The following is a 17,912-nucleotide window of genomic DNA, read 5'->3' on the forward strand; positions in this document are numbered from 1 at the left end:
ACAATATGTTTCAGAAAGGTACATGCCAAACAAGGTTTGAGAGATGGGAAACCATCAGGGCTCAGTAGCAATGTTAGAAAGTTGCTGTTGTTGTTGTTGTTGTGGTCTTCAGTCCTGAGACTGGTTTGATGCAGCTCTCCATGCTACTCTATCCTGTGCAAGCTTCTTCATCTCCCAGTACCTACTACAACCTACATCCTTCTGAATCTGCTTAGTGTATTCATCTCTTGGTCTCCCTCTACAATTTTTACCCTCCACGCTGCCCTCAATACTAAATTGGTGATCCCTTGATGCCTCAGAACATGTCCTACCAACCGATCCCGTCTTCTGGTCAAGTTGTGCCACAAACTTCTCTTCTCCCCAATCCTATTCAGTACTTCCTCATTAGTTATGTGATCTACAAATGCAAAAAGAGCTTCACCACAGATGTAACTGAAGTCAAAGTTGACAACATAATCTGAAAAAAAGCCAAAATGAGCACAAGGTCACAAAGCCAAAATTGTTCGGCGAATTCAAATGAAAAATTCGGCCAACTGATCTGACAAAATCCTTTGAAATTTTGGGTTTGTGTAAATACAGCAAACAAATCAAAACATCTCTCCAGTCACTCAGTGATCATATTGGCAACAAAGTGAAAGATGAAAAACAGAAGGTCAAAACACAGATTTTGAGCTTCCAAACTTATTTCACAGCAAAAAATCATAATATGGTTCCTGCCTTCTAACTTCACATTAATACAAAAATGGCAGAATACAAATGCAAATAAAACTTTTCAACAGATGAAGATTAGATTACATTAGATACTTTTTTCCATAGATCCAAAATGAATAAATAATCAAGTAGTATGTATATCATATCATGAAACAAGGATATATAATATATAGTTACAAAAAAGGAGAGATAAGTTAATGTTCCTTTCATGTCCCCTATGTAAATACCCACATGGATGTGGAATAAGTAAACAAATTCAAAATGTATTTTCATTTAAGAGGTAATAACAAACTTCTCACATACCACACAATTATAATTATGCAGATGGTGTTCTTAATTCTGCAATGCAGGCTGCACACATAGCAGTACAATGAAACATCATAAGTATTTTCATTAATTGGTGTGCTCATGGAGTATGCTGAAAAAAAGTTCCACTTTCTGCATCACTGTAAGCAGTCAGAATGTGGTGTGGGTGCAGGAAAAGAGGAAGATAATCAAACACATGATGAAGGTGATCCTGGCACATTTACAAGGATAGGATCACAAGTTATGACATGTGTTCAATATGGTCTCCCAACTCAGCAACATGCTGCATTTGTAACACGGCATGGCTGACAGTTGCTCACAGCATATCTGGTGTAATCAGAGTGATGTCTCATCGTATGCTATCTTTCAGATCAGGAAGAGGCCTGATACATCCTTGACACACAATCTTTCATATATCCTCACAACCAGAAGTCCAGCAGGTCTGGAAAGCCACACATCTAATAATTGCCTTGAGATGATGCGGTTATTACCAAATGTTTCTCAAAGCAAGTCTTTCACCTAACAAGTGACATGTGGTGCTGCCCCAATTTTCATGAAAATAGTGATGTGGACACAGCTACATTCTAGCACAATGAGGTACTTATAACATACAGATGTCACTGTACATCTGTTAGGCCATGTGAAGTGTCAGCTCCCCAAAGAAAAATTGACTAACAACGGTGGCGCTTGTGAAACCACACCACACAGTCACATAAGCTGAGGGTATTGGATGTTCCTGCACAAGTGGTGGAGTAGAACCCCATAAGCGACAGTTCTGTGCATTCAAGACACAGTGCAGAGTAAAATATCCATCATCCATCCAAAGAATACTCCCTGACCACATACCATCCACTTCCATGAGTGCCAAAAATTGAGGGGCAAATTCACAGAGTTGTTGTCTATCTTGGGGCTTCATTTGGTGCACATTCTGAACCTTGTAGGGACACTAGTGCAAAATACACTTCAAAATCTTTTGATCTGTTGATCAGGAGAGAGATAATTCCTATGACACAGCTTGAGCACTGGCTGCAGAGTGTGAGGCATGTGCTGCACGACTGGCTATAGCTACAGCAACTTCATCAACAAAAGCCATGGGAATTGGCCACCTCCAACACCACCTAATCCACCTCTTTCTTCAGATTTATTAAACATATTCTTCAGCTCATTTATTGACATGAGGGCTCTTTGCAACTATTTCTGTTGTAGTGCAATGCACTGCTGCAACTGCTGCCGTTGCGATAAAACAACTTTGCCAGCAGTGCACAGACTTTCTTCTCCATAGCCATTGCATTTTGTATGGAAAACTTTAAGCTTCTTAACCCTTTACACTAAAAGTCACTTTACAAAAGAAATCAACATGTGTCGACAAGTGGAAACAGTGCACTGATGTCAAAACAGGAAAAATTTCACATTATGACTGTTTGCAAAGCCATGTTTTCACCTGGTGGAAGGAAATTGGCCTGACAACCAGGAGTGATGGTCTGGGGTGCCATTTGTTTTTATTGCAGGACCCCTTTGGTTGTTGGCCATGGCACCTTTACAGCACACTAGTATGTCAATGACATTCTACAAGCTGCTTTGTTGCATTTCATGGCTAGCCATCCGGGGCTTACATTTCAGCAGAATAATGCAAGACCATACATTGCAAGAGTTTCTACTGCCTGTCTTCATTCTTGCCCAACCCTACCTTTGTGAACAAAGTCACCAGATCTCTCCCCAATAGAGAATGTCTTGAGCATTATGGCCGGGTCCCCCAACCAGCTCAGGATTTTGATGACCCAACATGCAAATTGGACAGAATTTGGCAGCATATCCCACAGGAGGATGTCCAACTACTCTTTCAATCAATGCAATGCTGAGTAACTGCTTGCACAAAGATGTGGGCCAACATGTTACTGACTTGCTCAATTTGTTAACCTCTTCCTCCTGAATTATTCATCTATTTTTTTCTGAAATTGTGATTGTTTGTTTGTCTGTACATGTATATCTTATCTACCAATCCAATTTCGTTCCCATCTGGATAATTCCTACATGGTGCATTGTTGACTTTTTTTGTATGTGGGAGAATGCATAGAGAATGACTGAAAGTGGAACAATCCCATACAATAGGAAAACCAGATGCCAAACTGAGATTCATTAAACAATCTTTAGGAAGTGTATTCCACCATAAAATCGTCATCCAACTAATAACTGAGTACTGCCTATCAGGCTTACAATATAAGATTAACAGAGGAACTGGGGAAGAGCCAAAGAAGAGCTGTGCATTTCTTCACAGGTGCATTCAGTAAGCTTGAAAGTATGAAGGACATGTTCACTCAACTCCTGTGGCAGGTGTTACAAGAGAAGTATTGGCTACCAACAATGTTTCTCCCTGCACACAAATTGTGACTGGAACAGGAAAGGGGGGAAGTGACACTGTTACAAAAAATACCCTCAGTCACACAACACAAGGTGGCTTGCAATCAATAGATGTAAATGTAGGTATATATTTATGTTCTTGAAAATTCTGTTAACACCTCTTTCTAAAACCATACTTCATTTGCTATTTTATTGCTATTTTCATATCATCTACAAATAAAACAATCAGGAAATCTTGAGATATATGCTCACTTACACAGATAATTTAATACTGCTAAACTCAGAAGAATACTTATTTATTGACATCATTGAAATTTAGAAGTATGAACAGACATGAAGACTTTTCCGATGATCACATGACCAGCAGGCTGGTAGGAGGAATCCTTATGCAAGCTGTAATGTCTGTGTGGTGAAACATTCTGATTATACAGTGATGAAAAGACATGAATGGAGCAGGCTCTTAGCTGCGATGTTAATATTATATGTTAAAGAATTTCCCACTTAACTTGTTTTATAAACAAAAAAGATTCTTACAAATCACTCACCCCTCTTGCATTCTACAAGATGTATTCCAAAACTTAAGGTCCAGCAACTAATATTTAACTGATGGTACACCTGAATGAAGTTTCACACATGCTGCACTGTCTACCGACTCTTTAGGAAATTACTGCAGTTGTTTACCAATTGGTGGGAGCATATCACAATGGTCAAAACAATTGTAGATCCTGCCAGTTGTGAAGTGCACAGTGTGATTAGATTTTTGCAGGCAAAAGGATCTCCAGTTGCTGATTAGATTAGATTAGATTAGATTAGATTAATACTAGTTCCATGGATCATGAATACGATATTTCGTAATGATGTGGAACGAGTCGAATTTTCCAATACATGACATAATTAGGTTAATTTAACAACATACTTAAGTTAATATAACAACTTTATTTTTTTGTGTTTTTTGTTTTTCTTTATTTTTTATTTTTATTTTTTTAATATTTTTTTCTTTTTTTTTCTTAATTTATATCTAAAAATTCCTCTATGGAGTAGAAGGAGTTGTCATTCAGAAATTCTTTTAATTTCTTCTTAAATACTTGTTGGTTATCTGTCAGACTTTTGATACTATTTGGTAAGTGACCAAAGACTTTAGTGCCAGTATAATTCACCCCTTTCTGTGCCAAAGTTAGATTTAATCTTGAATAGTGAAGATCATCCTTTCTCCTAGTATTGTAGTTATGCACACTGCTATTACTTTTGAATTGGGTTTGGTTGTTAATAACAAATTTCATAAGAGAGTATATATACTGAGAAGCTACTGTGAATATCCCTAGATCCTTAAATAAATGTCTGCAGGATGATCTTGGGTGGACTCCAGCTATTATTCTGATTACACGCTTTTGTGCAATAAATACTTTATTCCTCAGTGATGAATTACCCCAAAATATGATGCCATATGAAAGCAATGAGTGAAAATAGGCGTAGTAAGCTAATTTACTAAGATGTTTATCACCAAAATTTGCAATGACCCTTATTGCATAAGTAGCTGAACTCAAACGTTTCAGCAGATCATCAATGTGTTTCTTCCAATTTAATCTCTCATCAATGGACACACCTAAAAATTTGCAATATTCTACCTTAGCTATATGCTTCTGATTAAGGTCTATATTTATTAATGGCGTCATACCATTCACTGTACGGAACTGTATGTACTGTGTCTTATCAAAATTCAGTGAGAGTCCGTTTACAAGGAACCACTTAGTAATTTTCTGAAAGACAGTATTGACAATTTCATCAGTTAATTCTTGTTTGTCAGGTGTGATTACTATACTTGTATCATCAGCAAAGAGAACTAACTTTGCCTCTTCATGAATGGCAAGTCATTAATATATAATAAGAACAACAAAGGACCCAAGACTGACCCTTGTGGAACCCCATTCTTGATAGTTCCCCAGTTTGAGGAATGTGCTGATCTTTGCATGTTACGAGAACTACTTATTTCAACTTTCTGCACTCTTCCAGTTAGGTACGAATTAAACCATTTGTGCACTGTCCCACTCATGCCACAATACTTGAGCTTGTCTAGCAGAATTTCATGATTTACACAATCAAAAGCCTTTGAGAGATCACAAAAAATCCCAATGGGTGGTGTTCGGTTATTCAGATCATTCAAAATTTTTCTGGTGAAAGCATATATGGCATTTTCTGTTGAAAAACCTTTCTGAAAACCAAACTGACATTTTGTTAGTACTTCATTTTTACAGATATGTGAAGCTACTCTTGAATACATTACTTTCTCAAAAATTTTGGATAAAGCTGTTAGAAGGGAGATTGGACGGTAATTGTTGACATCAGATCTATCCCCCTTTTTATGCAAAGGTATAACAATAGCATATTTCAGTCTATCAGGGAAAATGCCCTGTTCCAGAGAGCTATTACACAGGTGGCTGAGAATCTTACTTATCTGTTGAGAACAAGCTTTTAGTATTTTGCTGGAAATGCCATCAATTCCATGTGAGTTTTTGCTTTTAAGCAAGTTTATTATTTTCCTAATTTCAAAGGGAGAAGTGGGTGAGATTTCAATTGTATCAAATTGCATAGGTATGGCCTCTTCCATTAACAGCCTAGCATCTTCTAATGAACACCTGGATCCTACTATATCCACAACATTTAGAAAATGATTATTAAAAATATTTTCAACTTCTGACTTTTTGTTCGTGAGTTATGCCTAGAATATGGACCTGAAATAATGAGAGACAAACAAGTTTGAAAATGATGCCAAGAATTTTAAAATAGCTGCACAAATTTTCATGATGTACAGTCGAGTGGCAGGCCCAGTATTTGGACCAACAACATCGTTGATCAAGTAAACCAAAATCTCTGATTTGATTCACAATTGATGATCATTGGTCTGACTAATGAATTCCAAAATGTTACTCAAGCCTCAATTTACAGGATTGTTACTGAACAGCTTGAGTATCATAAACTGTGTGTGAGATGGGTTCCAAAAATGCTCACCAATCAGCACAAACAACAAAGAATGCTTAATGCAGGACAGATTTTGGAGCACCACAGACAAGATGGAGATGATTTGCTTTTTCACACTGTTTTGGGAGATGAGACATGGACATCATACGCCAATTCAGAATTGAAACAACAGTCAATGCAGTGGTGCTATTCAAGTTCACCCAAACGAAAAACGTTTAAGCAAACTTCATTCTTGAATTGAAAAATGATGGCTACTGCATTTTGGAATGTAAAGAGCATCCTTTTGATTGATTTCATGGCCACTGGGTCAACAATTACAGCTGACGTATACTGTGAAATGCTAACCAAACAGAGACGTGGGATCCAAAATTGATGCCGCGGGAAACTGTTGTCTGGCATAATCCTCCTTCACAATAAAGCACACTCTCGTGCTGCTGCCGATATCAAGGAGAGAATTCAAGATTTTCATTGCGAACTTTTTGAGTATCCTCTGTACAGTCTCGACCTTGCACCAAGTTCCTATTTCCTCTTCTTCCATTTGAAAAAATGGCTGGGTGGATAACAATTTCAGTATGACAATGAACTCAAGACTGGCATTGCCAACTGGTTCAATTTTCAAGTGGCAGACTTCTAGGCAAAGGGGTTAAAGAAGGTGGTGCAGCATTACAGAAATTGTGTACATGTAAATGGCGAATAAGTGCAAAAGTAAAGCAGATGTGCAGTAAAACATTACTGTCAACGAGCTATTACCATGAAGAAGGACCTTTAGCACTTCAAATAAACCAAGTTATTATATCAAACTATTATTATTTACCGTATTTACTCGAATCTAAGCTGCACTCGAATCTAAGCCGCACCTGAAAAATGAGACTCGTAATCAAGGAAAAAAAATTTTTCCTAATCTAAGCCGCACCTGAAATTTGAGACTCGAAATTCAAGGAGAGAGAAAAGTTTTAGGCCATCTCCAAATCGAAACAAAGTTGATCTATTGTAATATGAGACACAATTTAGGTCGAATGAATGACGATACAGCTACAGTAGTTTGGTTCGAGTCGTAAGCTTAGCAGTTAAGGTTTACCAGGTAGCCATTGCTATGCGTCAGGCGCTCCGTATTTTTACGGGTACCCTTCCTTTTTCACGTGCTTCGTCTGGTTTGAATTGATTGCTTATTTTTCTTTGATCTGATAAGCGTCGTTTTCCTTGTTATAGGTGTTTACGTCACTCTAAGCTGAAAATGCATTACTGTACTGTGTCATGCATTGTTTGTCGCATTCTGATAGTGCGTGTTTACGGCCTGTCGCCGCTCGCGGCATGGCTTGCTTTCGTGCGCGCTACCGCCGCTTACAATTTTTAAAAAAGAGAGGAATCGTCTCACTAGCGAAACAATGGCAAGAGACTGCTATTTGTTGTTACTTACACTACTGCTTCCTTTGATAATGATCAACAAGAATCAAATAATAGACTGCGTATGATAGATGATGTTCTGAATGAAAGTTAAGCAAAAATTTTTCTCCGTTTGAAAATCTTTGCAGGCGCCTCTTTAGTTCATTACATGCTGCACAGAAATTAGAGTCATCTTAGATTTAAAAATCTAGTCTTGCCATGCTTCGTTTCTGACTGTATCACTATTAGGCATAAGAATAATACGAATATAAACATGACATGATATGTATATTCTTCCGCATTTGCTGTTGTCTCACTCTAGTTTCGTAGTTTATTAGGCACACAGGATTTAAATGAGATAGTAGCAAAAACGAAACAATACATGGCAAAATGTTTATATTCGTATTATTCTTATGGTGAAGAGAATTCTCCATGTGATTCACAATTCATAAAAGTTCCTATTAGCAACCATCTCTTCTCACAGGTAGGAAAAAATTCAGAACGTAGAGTTGGCCATATTGACAAACATCCCAAACAGTCTTGCCAGTCGGATTTTCGTAGAACATTGAAATGCTGCTACATTTGAAGATGAACAATACGGAATTTGTATTTACTTCTTTGGATAATGTACCAAAATGCAGTGGTCGAAACTAGGGGCGGAGGAAAAAAGCTCGTCTTCCACCTTTTTTTTTTAAATTTATTTACTGACGCAGAGGTTTTGGTGCCAGTATTTATCTCTGTGCCTACAAAGCATGCCTGTGTAGCGCTACATATATTCGACGGCAGAAGTTAGTTGTGGCGGCACCCACCAACATTTTTCAGCTTACTCTGCACTCGATTCTAAGCCACAGGCGGTTTTTGGGATTACAAAAACCGGAAAAAAGTGCGGCTTAGATTCGAGTAAATATGGTATTTGCACATACTATGAATCATGAACTAAATGAAATTCTGTTGTCTTAAAGTTTTTAAAGTTTTTGCATCAACAAAGGACAGATCCTGACTAGATGTTTCCTGCCAAGTATAAACTAACAATGAGAGAAGAGGTAAAACTTTAATTAATTTCCACCAAAATTCATAAAAACTAGGAGTCCTGAGCCATGATGATGAACATGAGAATTTGGGCACTGTGCTCCAGAACATAGCGACTTCGCTGCAATCTTAGAATTTTAGAGAGAAGACAACATAATTGTGAGGAAAGCACAAAGTAAATATCAACTGTAACTCAAAACAGATTCACCGAGTCTTTTTATTTCATGAAATTCAATGCCAGACAAGGTCACAGTCAGCCATACATATGACACTGGCAAAATACGTACACAAAGTTTGTGATGATTTGGATTTAAGAGGAGTTGAAGATGCACTAAATGCAAGTTGATATTACCACGTGATGCATACCCAGATGCTTTTTCAGTAACTTTTGTACAAAAATATAGATGGGTAGAAGCTTTGAATGTAATGGTTGACAACAGCTGCATGACAAACATGGAGCATTGTTTAGAGTGAATTACAGAAGATGACATTACTTACAGTAGCATGAAAATTTTAATTTCAGAAGTGGTGAAAGGTATTTTACTTGGTGTATTTAGAATAAGAACATCTTTCTGAGCTTTGAGAAAATAATTTCAGGAATGGCTGCTAAAGAAGGTGATATAATGGGAAAGATCAGTGATCTTTTAGAAAAAAAATGGAGTTAGGGTGTAGTGAAGTGGTGAAAATAAATTCAGTTTTGGGGGAGGTTAGCAAAATTAAAGATACTTCATAAGAAGTTTGCAAAATTAAAGCTATTTTAAAAGAAGTTAGTTGAAATAAGGACATTTTGGAGAAAGTGGACAATATTTCAACAGAAGAAAGTGGACAATATTTCAACAGAGGTTGTATGCAGGTTCAAGAAATGGGTAGAAGAAAAGGGTAAGCAAATGAAAGAAATGTCTGATACGAAATTTAGGTAGTAGAAGACAAAAATGGAGAGTTTGATAAGGCTGCATAGAAGGCCTTTAACCAGAACAAAACAGAAACAGTTCAATATCTAGGAGAATTCATGGATCAGAAGTTTGATGAATATGAAAGAAATCCTGATAAACAAGGTCAATAAAACTGAAGTCAAGGTAAATTACATTGTGAATGTGATGGAAATCAGACTGCAAATCATGAGTTCAGGTATATATCATAAAGCAAGTGCTATACCAGATTCCATTGAGAAATGAAGACAGACATCTAGCCAATGTGAATGAGATAAAATAAAATGCAGTATGAATAGGACAGTAAAAAAACAACCTAGTTATGTAGAATGTATTTTCAAAGGATACACGTCCAGACATTATGCCACAACATACTGGATTTGAATTCATTAGTCTGCTTACATGACTGGAGCTGAAAATTACTATTGTCACTGATATGAGGATCTGTAGAACCAAATGTTATCACTTACATAACAAAAGGTAGCATGCTAAAGCATCAACAGTTCACGACATTACTACTGGGAAGGAAAGATGTACATTCAGTCATGTTCATAAAATCTTTCCCCCAGAGCTGGAGTGCCAGACACAAAATAAAATTTGCAGGAGGATTCATGCAGGGAGATGTTACATTGGAGCTGCTGAAGATGTAGATGGTTATAATAGATATGACGAAATTGAAGAAACTTTTCTACATAAATACTGGTCCAAGGGAATAAAGGACAGATTATGGAAGGAAGTACTGAATCTAGAGCCATTTAATCCATCTGAAGGCAGTCTTTGATACTATTTTCAAGAATATTTGAATAAGGCTAAATACTGGGAAAAGGAGGTTCTGCAGACTGACATCCAGAAAATTTTAAAAACTGGGGCCTCACAGAGACCAGAGAGGAGACTGACAATCAGTGCATTTTTTAAGGTAATGGAAGCCACTGTATTTCCCAGGTACAGGTGATGTATGAGAAAGATATGTTGATTCTGGCAGTTGTTACAATCACCAAGCGAGAGGAAAGAATTATGCGAGAGGCACAGTGCTCAGTGGAATGTGACACATGCTGTACTGAAACAGATGTGATGGGAGAGATTTAACCAAAGGAGACCATAGGACAGTAGATGAGAAGACAGAAACACTAAAGGATATGACAGGGGAAATTAGACAGAAAAAAACAGGAAAAACAGAGATTCAAAACATGCCATCAGCAGTCACACACAGAAAATCAAAGGAGTTATAAAGAGACAAAGAAATGCATAACGATCACATGTGTAAGTGCTGAGCCACAGGGAATTGTGGAGGCACAAGGAAGATGTTTCAGTAGGTGCCAGAATGTGGAATTAATTAGAGACACTTTAAATCAGGAATCAAATACAAATAATGAGCATCATTTGAGCTAAGCTGTCATAAACAAGTGTAAAGGAGAAAACAAAAAAGCCTACAAAAGACATAATCAGTGGAAGAAGAACACGGAAATTCTGACACTACCAGCAAGTAACATCAAGATTTGGGTGCAGTAGGCAACCACAGACATCCAGTGAAGATTTCAGCACAGATAAAAACTGAAATTAGTGAGAAAGTGCTGGAACATATAGAACAGAGTGGTTGATTGTTTAATTGGGATATTAGAGGAAGAATTGATCTTACTGAAGGTAAACTTCACTGTGAATACAGGGAGAAGAAGTGGAAATGAATCTGACTGATACTGATTGCTATGAAAGCAACTGTTGACAAGATGCAGGAATCTGATCACTTAAATGAAGTAAACCAAAAAGAGATTAAATCAATTCTCTTTCTGCATGCAGGCATGTTTCAGGACACACTAGGTGTCATCCAAAAGTATGAATAAAAATTTCAAGTTAAACCACACAAACCATTTGATATGCCAATTAATCCAGCTGCTGTAAGTAAGGAAACATGCCAGATGTTAGAATGGAATGTTACTGAAGAAAGTAAAAGCCCACACAACAATTTGTTGCTAGCAGTGAATAAACATCAAACATTATTATACTTGTGTTACATGGAAGAGTACTTAACAAGATTTTGACTGAAGTTGAACTAGACAAAAGAACTTAGAACAATAAATATAAAAAGCTACAGAATGAAGTACTTGATAAGTAACATTTTACATTCATCATACTGGCACACAGCTTTTAAGAAGGATTCAAGATTATTACACTGCATTCAGAGTTGTGAGCCACAGTTACAAATTTTGAGACCTATCATTTGGTCTGAATTTGTGTGGAGGAATTTTCATTGCTGCATTAGAATGTATTTTGGGTTACATTGTAAAGCACATGACTCCAAAGGCTATCAGTTCTATTAAATACCTAGGGATTATAATTATCAAGAACACAAATCAGAACAAGCACATCAAAAACGTGTGAAAATATTTTGTTGATACCCATCTACATAGGCAGAAATGATCATTGTAATAAAAAAAAATTATGAAAATAAGAAAAAAATCAAATCAGGTCTGACACGGAAAGAGTTAAGTGTTCCGTTCTCCACCACATTGTTCGAGAGTGAAATGATAAAGAAATAGTGTGAAGGTAGGTTGATGAATCCTTTGTCAAGCACTTAAGTGTGAACTGCAGAGTAGTCATGTAGATTATAGCATAATGTACAACTTTGTTAAGGTGATGCGTTGCACAGTGTATTTAGGACCAACAAATAATGATCGTCAACAGCTGAATGAAATTTATTTAATGTAGTTTGGAAAGTGGGACACACATTTACGCATGGGGTTTCTCTGTATCTGCGTGTTAACTAAATGGCAATGGAGATGGTGTTGCTACAGGATGTGGCGATGCTGTTGGTGGCTTATGTTTGGCAACACTTGCTGTTCTTAATGTTTTCTCCATGCAGAGGACGCCTGCCTCAGAGTTGCACCAGCCCCCTTGGAAGAAGATGGTTGTGACAATTCATGAAAAAGTCACAGAACAAAAAAAGTTCAAGTTAGTAGATGATGATCATGATCATGATTTGGTTTGTGGGTCACTCAATGGCATGGTTATCAGTGCCTGCACAAATTCTCAATCTTTTCACTATCCAGTCTCACTATTTCCTGACAGGTGATGAAATGATGAGGACAACTCAAGCACCCAGTCCCTCAGTGGAGAAAATCCCAACCTGGCCAGCAGTCGTACCCAGGATCCCATGATCCAGGGGCAGCGGTGCTGACCACTACACCATGAGCTGCAGACTCGAGTTAGTAGAGTCTGCTATTAACTGTGACTCTGATCATTGTGAATGTGTTTGAAATACATGTGTCAAGTGAGCAGAGAATTGTTAGAAGCTGTTTCTTGAGTATCAAGAGGTGTTACAATAATTATATGTGGTTTACAAAAGAAGAAAATTCTCTCATTTAGTAAATGGGAGAGAAGTGGTCCACTGTCGAGTTTTCAGCACCCAGCAGCACACCGAAAACGATAACAACTCAACAATACAAGACATACATGGTATAGGTGGATGTTGATTTGAAGAGAGGAAAAGAGGGGGAGGGAGAGGGAGAGCAAGATGGAGAGAGGGAGAGGGCGAGAGAAAGAGAGAGAGAGAGAGATTTTCAAGTCAAGATGTAAGTAATGAGATAAATGTTTAGACATCAGCAGTGTACCTTCCATCTAACACATTGCTTTACTTAGTGGAACTGTCACAGAGATACCCAGGAAACATTTCAAGCTGTACGAGATGACCTACTGAAAAAAGTTAATGTATATGTGGATGATTTGTTGATGGAAAAGGAGACTTGGGAAGTACATTAAAACTAATTAAGAGACTACTGCAAGCATTTCACAATGCTAGAATAACAGTAAATCTCACCAAATATAAATTTGGATGGAAAGAAGTGAAATATTTAGAATATGTAGTAACACTGGAAGGAATTACTCTGATCCAGTAAAGGTAAGTTCCAGCAGAAAGTTTCTGAGACCACACAACAAGAAACAACTGAGACCATTCCTATGACTCTGAAAATTTTACTGACAGTAGATGAACACCCAATCATTAAACAATGAAGTACTAAGGTTAACGAAGAAGCATAATGACAGATACCAATGAGCTTCTGAAGGAATCAAGAGGAAGTTCAGTAATGATAGAATGTTGTACCATCCCCTTATGAATCCAGAATTTGAATTTATGATGGATGCTTTCAGAATAGGCTGTCTATTCAAAATTCAAGGAATTAATGGAAAGTCAACCTTCTGTACAATAGGAGTTGGTAGCTGGGTCTTAGATACCTGTGAATGGGTCTCTTCAGAGACTGAATTAGAAGCAATTGCAATCATATGGGCACTCCACCACTTTCATTATTATCTATACAGACCTCACACAACATCTTTATTGGTCACAAGTCTTTGAGTTTTCTTTTGTGTTGCAAGCTGCTTCACCCATGACTCACTAGATGGACACTTTCTCCTCAAGAGAACGAATTTGAAATATTTTACTTTGAGGAAGAACAAAACATAACTGAACATGTTTTATCACAGTTATCTGTGGGTTAGACCTGAATACCTGTAAATCCTCAACTAATCTGTATATCAAGGTTTTACTGATAAAAATCAAGTGTTGTTGTACTTCTTGGATGTGTGTCACCATATGTCTGAGTTGCATGAACAGGATCTACTGACAAGAAGCATGGGAGAGGTTTCGACAGAGGAGTCATGACAAACTGTGTCGACACTATGTCATCAGTTGTGACAATTTTGTTCTACCTGCAGCACGTTAACAGTGATCATTGGATGGTATGCATTCTGTGTGAATCACATGAGAAATTGGTTTGGTATCCCCATTACAGTTGGGGGCAGTATGATGCGCTTAAGTGTATGAAAAAGTTAGCTGAGAACTACTGCTTCAACAACATATGAAGGCAAATACAAAACACTTTGAGAAAATCTGTTATTTGCCAGAAAAGTAAAGAACTGAATAAATGTAGAAGAGGTGAATCATATCCAATTATGAAACTGATGGAAATTGTACCAATTGACAAATGTGCACCTTCACTTAGATCTTCAATATTTTTACAAATGCATGAAGTTGTATGCATTTAAGAAAACTGTCAGCACATCAGTTACTAGGCACATGCCTGATGACTACTTACTCACTGTGGGCAAACCGAACTGGTGCAGATAGGTAATGAACCATAAGTAAGGAAGTGCAGATGGGCAGTGAGCAAGTGTTTAGTATTCACATGTGATACAGAAGCACGTGGACTCAGCACATACCAACTGACTACTGACAGTTAAGCAACAGTGTGGTTATTTCCATGCAGACTGCCTGAATTATTGGAGCAGGTAGTTTACAAACGGATAAGAGCAACATTTCGTCGTACAGAGAAGACTGTGTCTGGAACTGAAATATAAACAAAGTGTCTGACCAATTGAATCACATGGGAAAGTTGATGCATTAGCAAAACCCCTGAATAAAACATATTACCTGAAGTTACACATATTTACATGTATACAAATGATGAACTGTAAATATGCTGTGTAATAGAAAGTTATGTATTTATATTCTTATTAGGCATATGAAAGTGTGTGTTATGTAGGACAGAGGATAGAAAATGAGATCTGCATAACCATGCGAATCACTAACCCTTTTCATTACAGAAAAGTGTTGCAAGTTTATTGCAAAATATTCACACATTTGGGGATTATGTTTCATGATCTGATCAAGTTGCTGCTGATGAAGCCTAAATGGTACAAGAAGTCATGCTGTCTATCTTTGTCAGCAAACATCAATGCCAATGCCACAGACCATACCATCATCATTCCTGCCCACTACTGTCCACCGATGCCATACCATGATACTGTGCCTGTGATTTGTTGGACTGATGCACTCCCAGTAGTGGTTTTCCCATCTGGCCCTTTTCCAGCAGCTAGCAGCAGAATGCGGGAGGAAGAATTTCCAGAGCCAGGTATTCAGTCACCTACCATGGACTTATAAGCAGTGAGTTAGAGGCATCAACAAACCAGAAAGAAAACTTTATTTTATAAGAAAGTGATACAAAGGCTAGAGTGGAGCAGCCTTCACAGTGATATTAATATCATATGTTAAAGACTTTCCTACTTAGCTTGTTTTACAAAGCAATGAAGAATCTTACAAATCACTCATCCATCTTGCAGTCTAGTAGTGGTAGCAGATGGATGAATCTGAGTGTACTAGCGCTAGGCAACATATTATTATTGTAGAGGCATGTTTAGCACATCAAATAAACCATGTGACTGCATCAAACTTCTATTACTTAATTACAAATACTACAATTCATGAACTAAATGAAATCCTGTAATCCTAAACTTTTAGCACCAACAAAGGGCAGTTTCTGAACATATGCTTCCTGATAAGAAGAAACCAATGATAACAAGACAAATAGTAAAACTTTAATTAATTTCCACTGGACTTCATGCAAAATAGGAACCCTAAGTGCCCAACAACAAGGAACATGAGGTAGCTTCTTCTTCTTTAGTTTTCTTTATACAAGGTAGTTAATTTTGTGTTAAGTTTTTGTCATTCATGAGTACTTTAAGATTTTCAAACAGAGTTTATTTTAAATTGTTTGAGGTAATAAAATAAACTTTGTAAAGTAGATGTTCAAACTGGCATACACAATATAACTATTTTATAAACAAAGTAATGGGTTTAAAACCACAGTATATGATGTTAAAATATTCTTGTATATTGTGACAGCTATAAAATAATAATAGCTACATTAATAATGTCACAAATTTCATTAATCAAATATGTTCAAACATTTCATCATGTTGGATGTTTATACTGAGATATGAGTCTGTCAATGTAAATAAAATGAAATCATAGTCACCTGTAATACATACCTTCAAAAACATTTGGTATTGCGCGCTCAAAATAGACCAAGGAAGGAAAATCTGATACGCCATACTCTTCTGCTACAGTAGCGTCCTATAAAAATAAGAAAGGTACATAATAAAAACCACTTAATGACACACACAAACATTATGAGTAAAAAAAAAACTGTATTCACCAGACCAAACATGACAGCAGAACATTGGTAAAAGAAAATCATTAAATTGTTTGATACATATTTTCACCACATTTCTTTTTTTTCCAGTTTTGTTAAACTAATAGTATATATCGATATAATAGAGGGAAACATTCCACGTGGGAAAAATATATCGAAAAACAAAGATGATGTAACTTACCAAACGAAAGCGCTGGCAGGTCGATAGACACACAAACAAACACAAACATACACACAAAATTCAAGCTTTCGCAACCAACAGTTGCTTCATCGGTAAGAGGGAAGGAGAGGGAAAGACAAAAGGATGTGGGTTTTAAGGGAGAGGGTAAGGAGTCATTCCAATCCCGGGGGCGGAAAGACTTACCTTAGGGGGAAAAAAGGACAGGTATACACTCGCACACACACACACCCATATCCAACCGCACATACACAGACACAAGCAGACATTTGTAAAGGCAAAGAGTTTCGGTAGAGATGTCAGTCGAGGCAGAAGTACAGAGGCAAAGATGTTGTTGAAAGACAGGTGAGGTATGAGCAGTGGCAACTTGAAATTAGCAGAGGTTGAGGCCTGGCGGATAACGAGAAGAGAGGATATACTGAACGGCAAGTTCCTATCTCCGGAGTTCTGATAGGTTGGTGTTAGTGGGAAGTATCCAGATAACCCGGATGGTGTAACACTGTGCCAAGATGTGCTGGCCGTGCACCAAGGCATGTTTAGCCACATGGTGATCCTCATTACCAACAAACACTGTCTGCCTGTGTCCATTCATGTGAATGGACAGTTTGTTGCTGGTCATTCCCAGATAGAAAGCTTCACAGTGTAGGCAGGTCAGTTGGTAAATCACGTGGGTGCTTTCACACGTGGCTCTACCTTTGATAGTGTACACATTCCGGGTTACAGGACTGGAGTAGGTGGTGGTGGGAGGGTGCATGGGAAAGGTTTTACACCGGGTGCGGTTACAAGGGTAGGAGCCAGAGGGTAGGGAAGGTGGTTTGGGGATTTCATAGGGATGAACTAAGAGGTTACGAAGGTTAGGTGGATGGCGGAAAGACACTCTTGGTGGAGAGGGGAGGATTTCATGAAGGATGGATCTCATTTCAGGGCAGGATTTGAGGAAGTCGTATCCCTGCTGGAGAGCCACATTTAGAGTCTGATCCAGTCCCGGAAAGTATCCTGTCACAAGTGGGGCACTTTTGTGGTTCTTCTGTGGGAGGTTCACATGAATGGACACAGGCA

The 17,912-nt window shown here is 37.7% G+C and overlaps 1 protein-coding gene across 1 annotated transcript in view; it reads right to left on the minus strand.

The window, feature by feature from the left end:
* Window positions 1-17,912, minus strand: part of LOC126260960 (uncharacterized) — a 473,264-nt gene that overhangs the window by 53,297 nt on the left and 402,055 nt on the right. Inside the window, exon 28 of the mRNA XM_049958484.1 lies at window positions 16,512-16,596. Within this exon, the coding sequence (XP_049814441.1) occupies window positions 16,512-16,596 (85 nt within the window). The remainder of the gene's footprint in view (window positions 1-16,511; window positions 16,597-17,912) is intronic.

This window comes from Schistocerca nitens, chromosome 5, assembly GCF_023898315.1.
Source record: "Schistocerca nitens isolate TAMUIC-IGC-003100 chromosome 5, iqSchNite1.1, whole genome shotgun sequence".
Lineage (NCBI taxonomy): Eukaryota > Metazoa > Arthropoda > Insecta > Orthoptera > Acrididae > Schistocerca > Schistocerca nitens.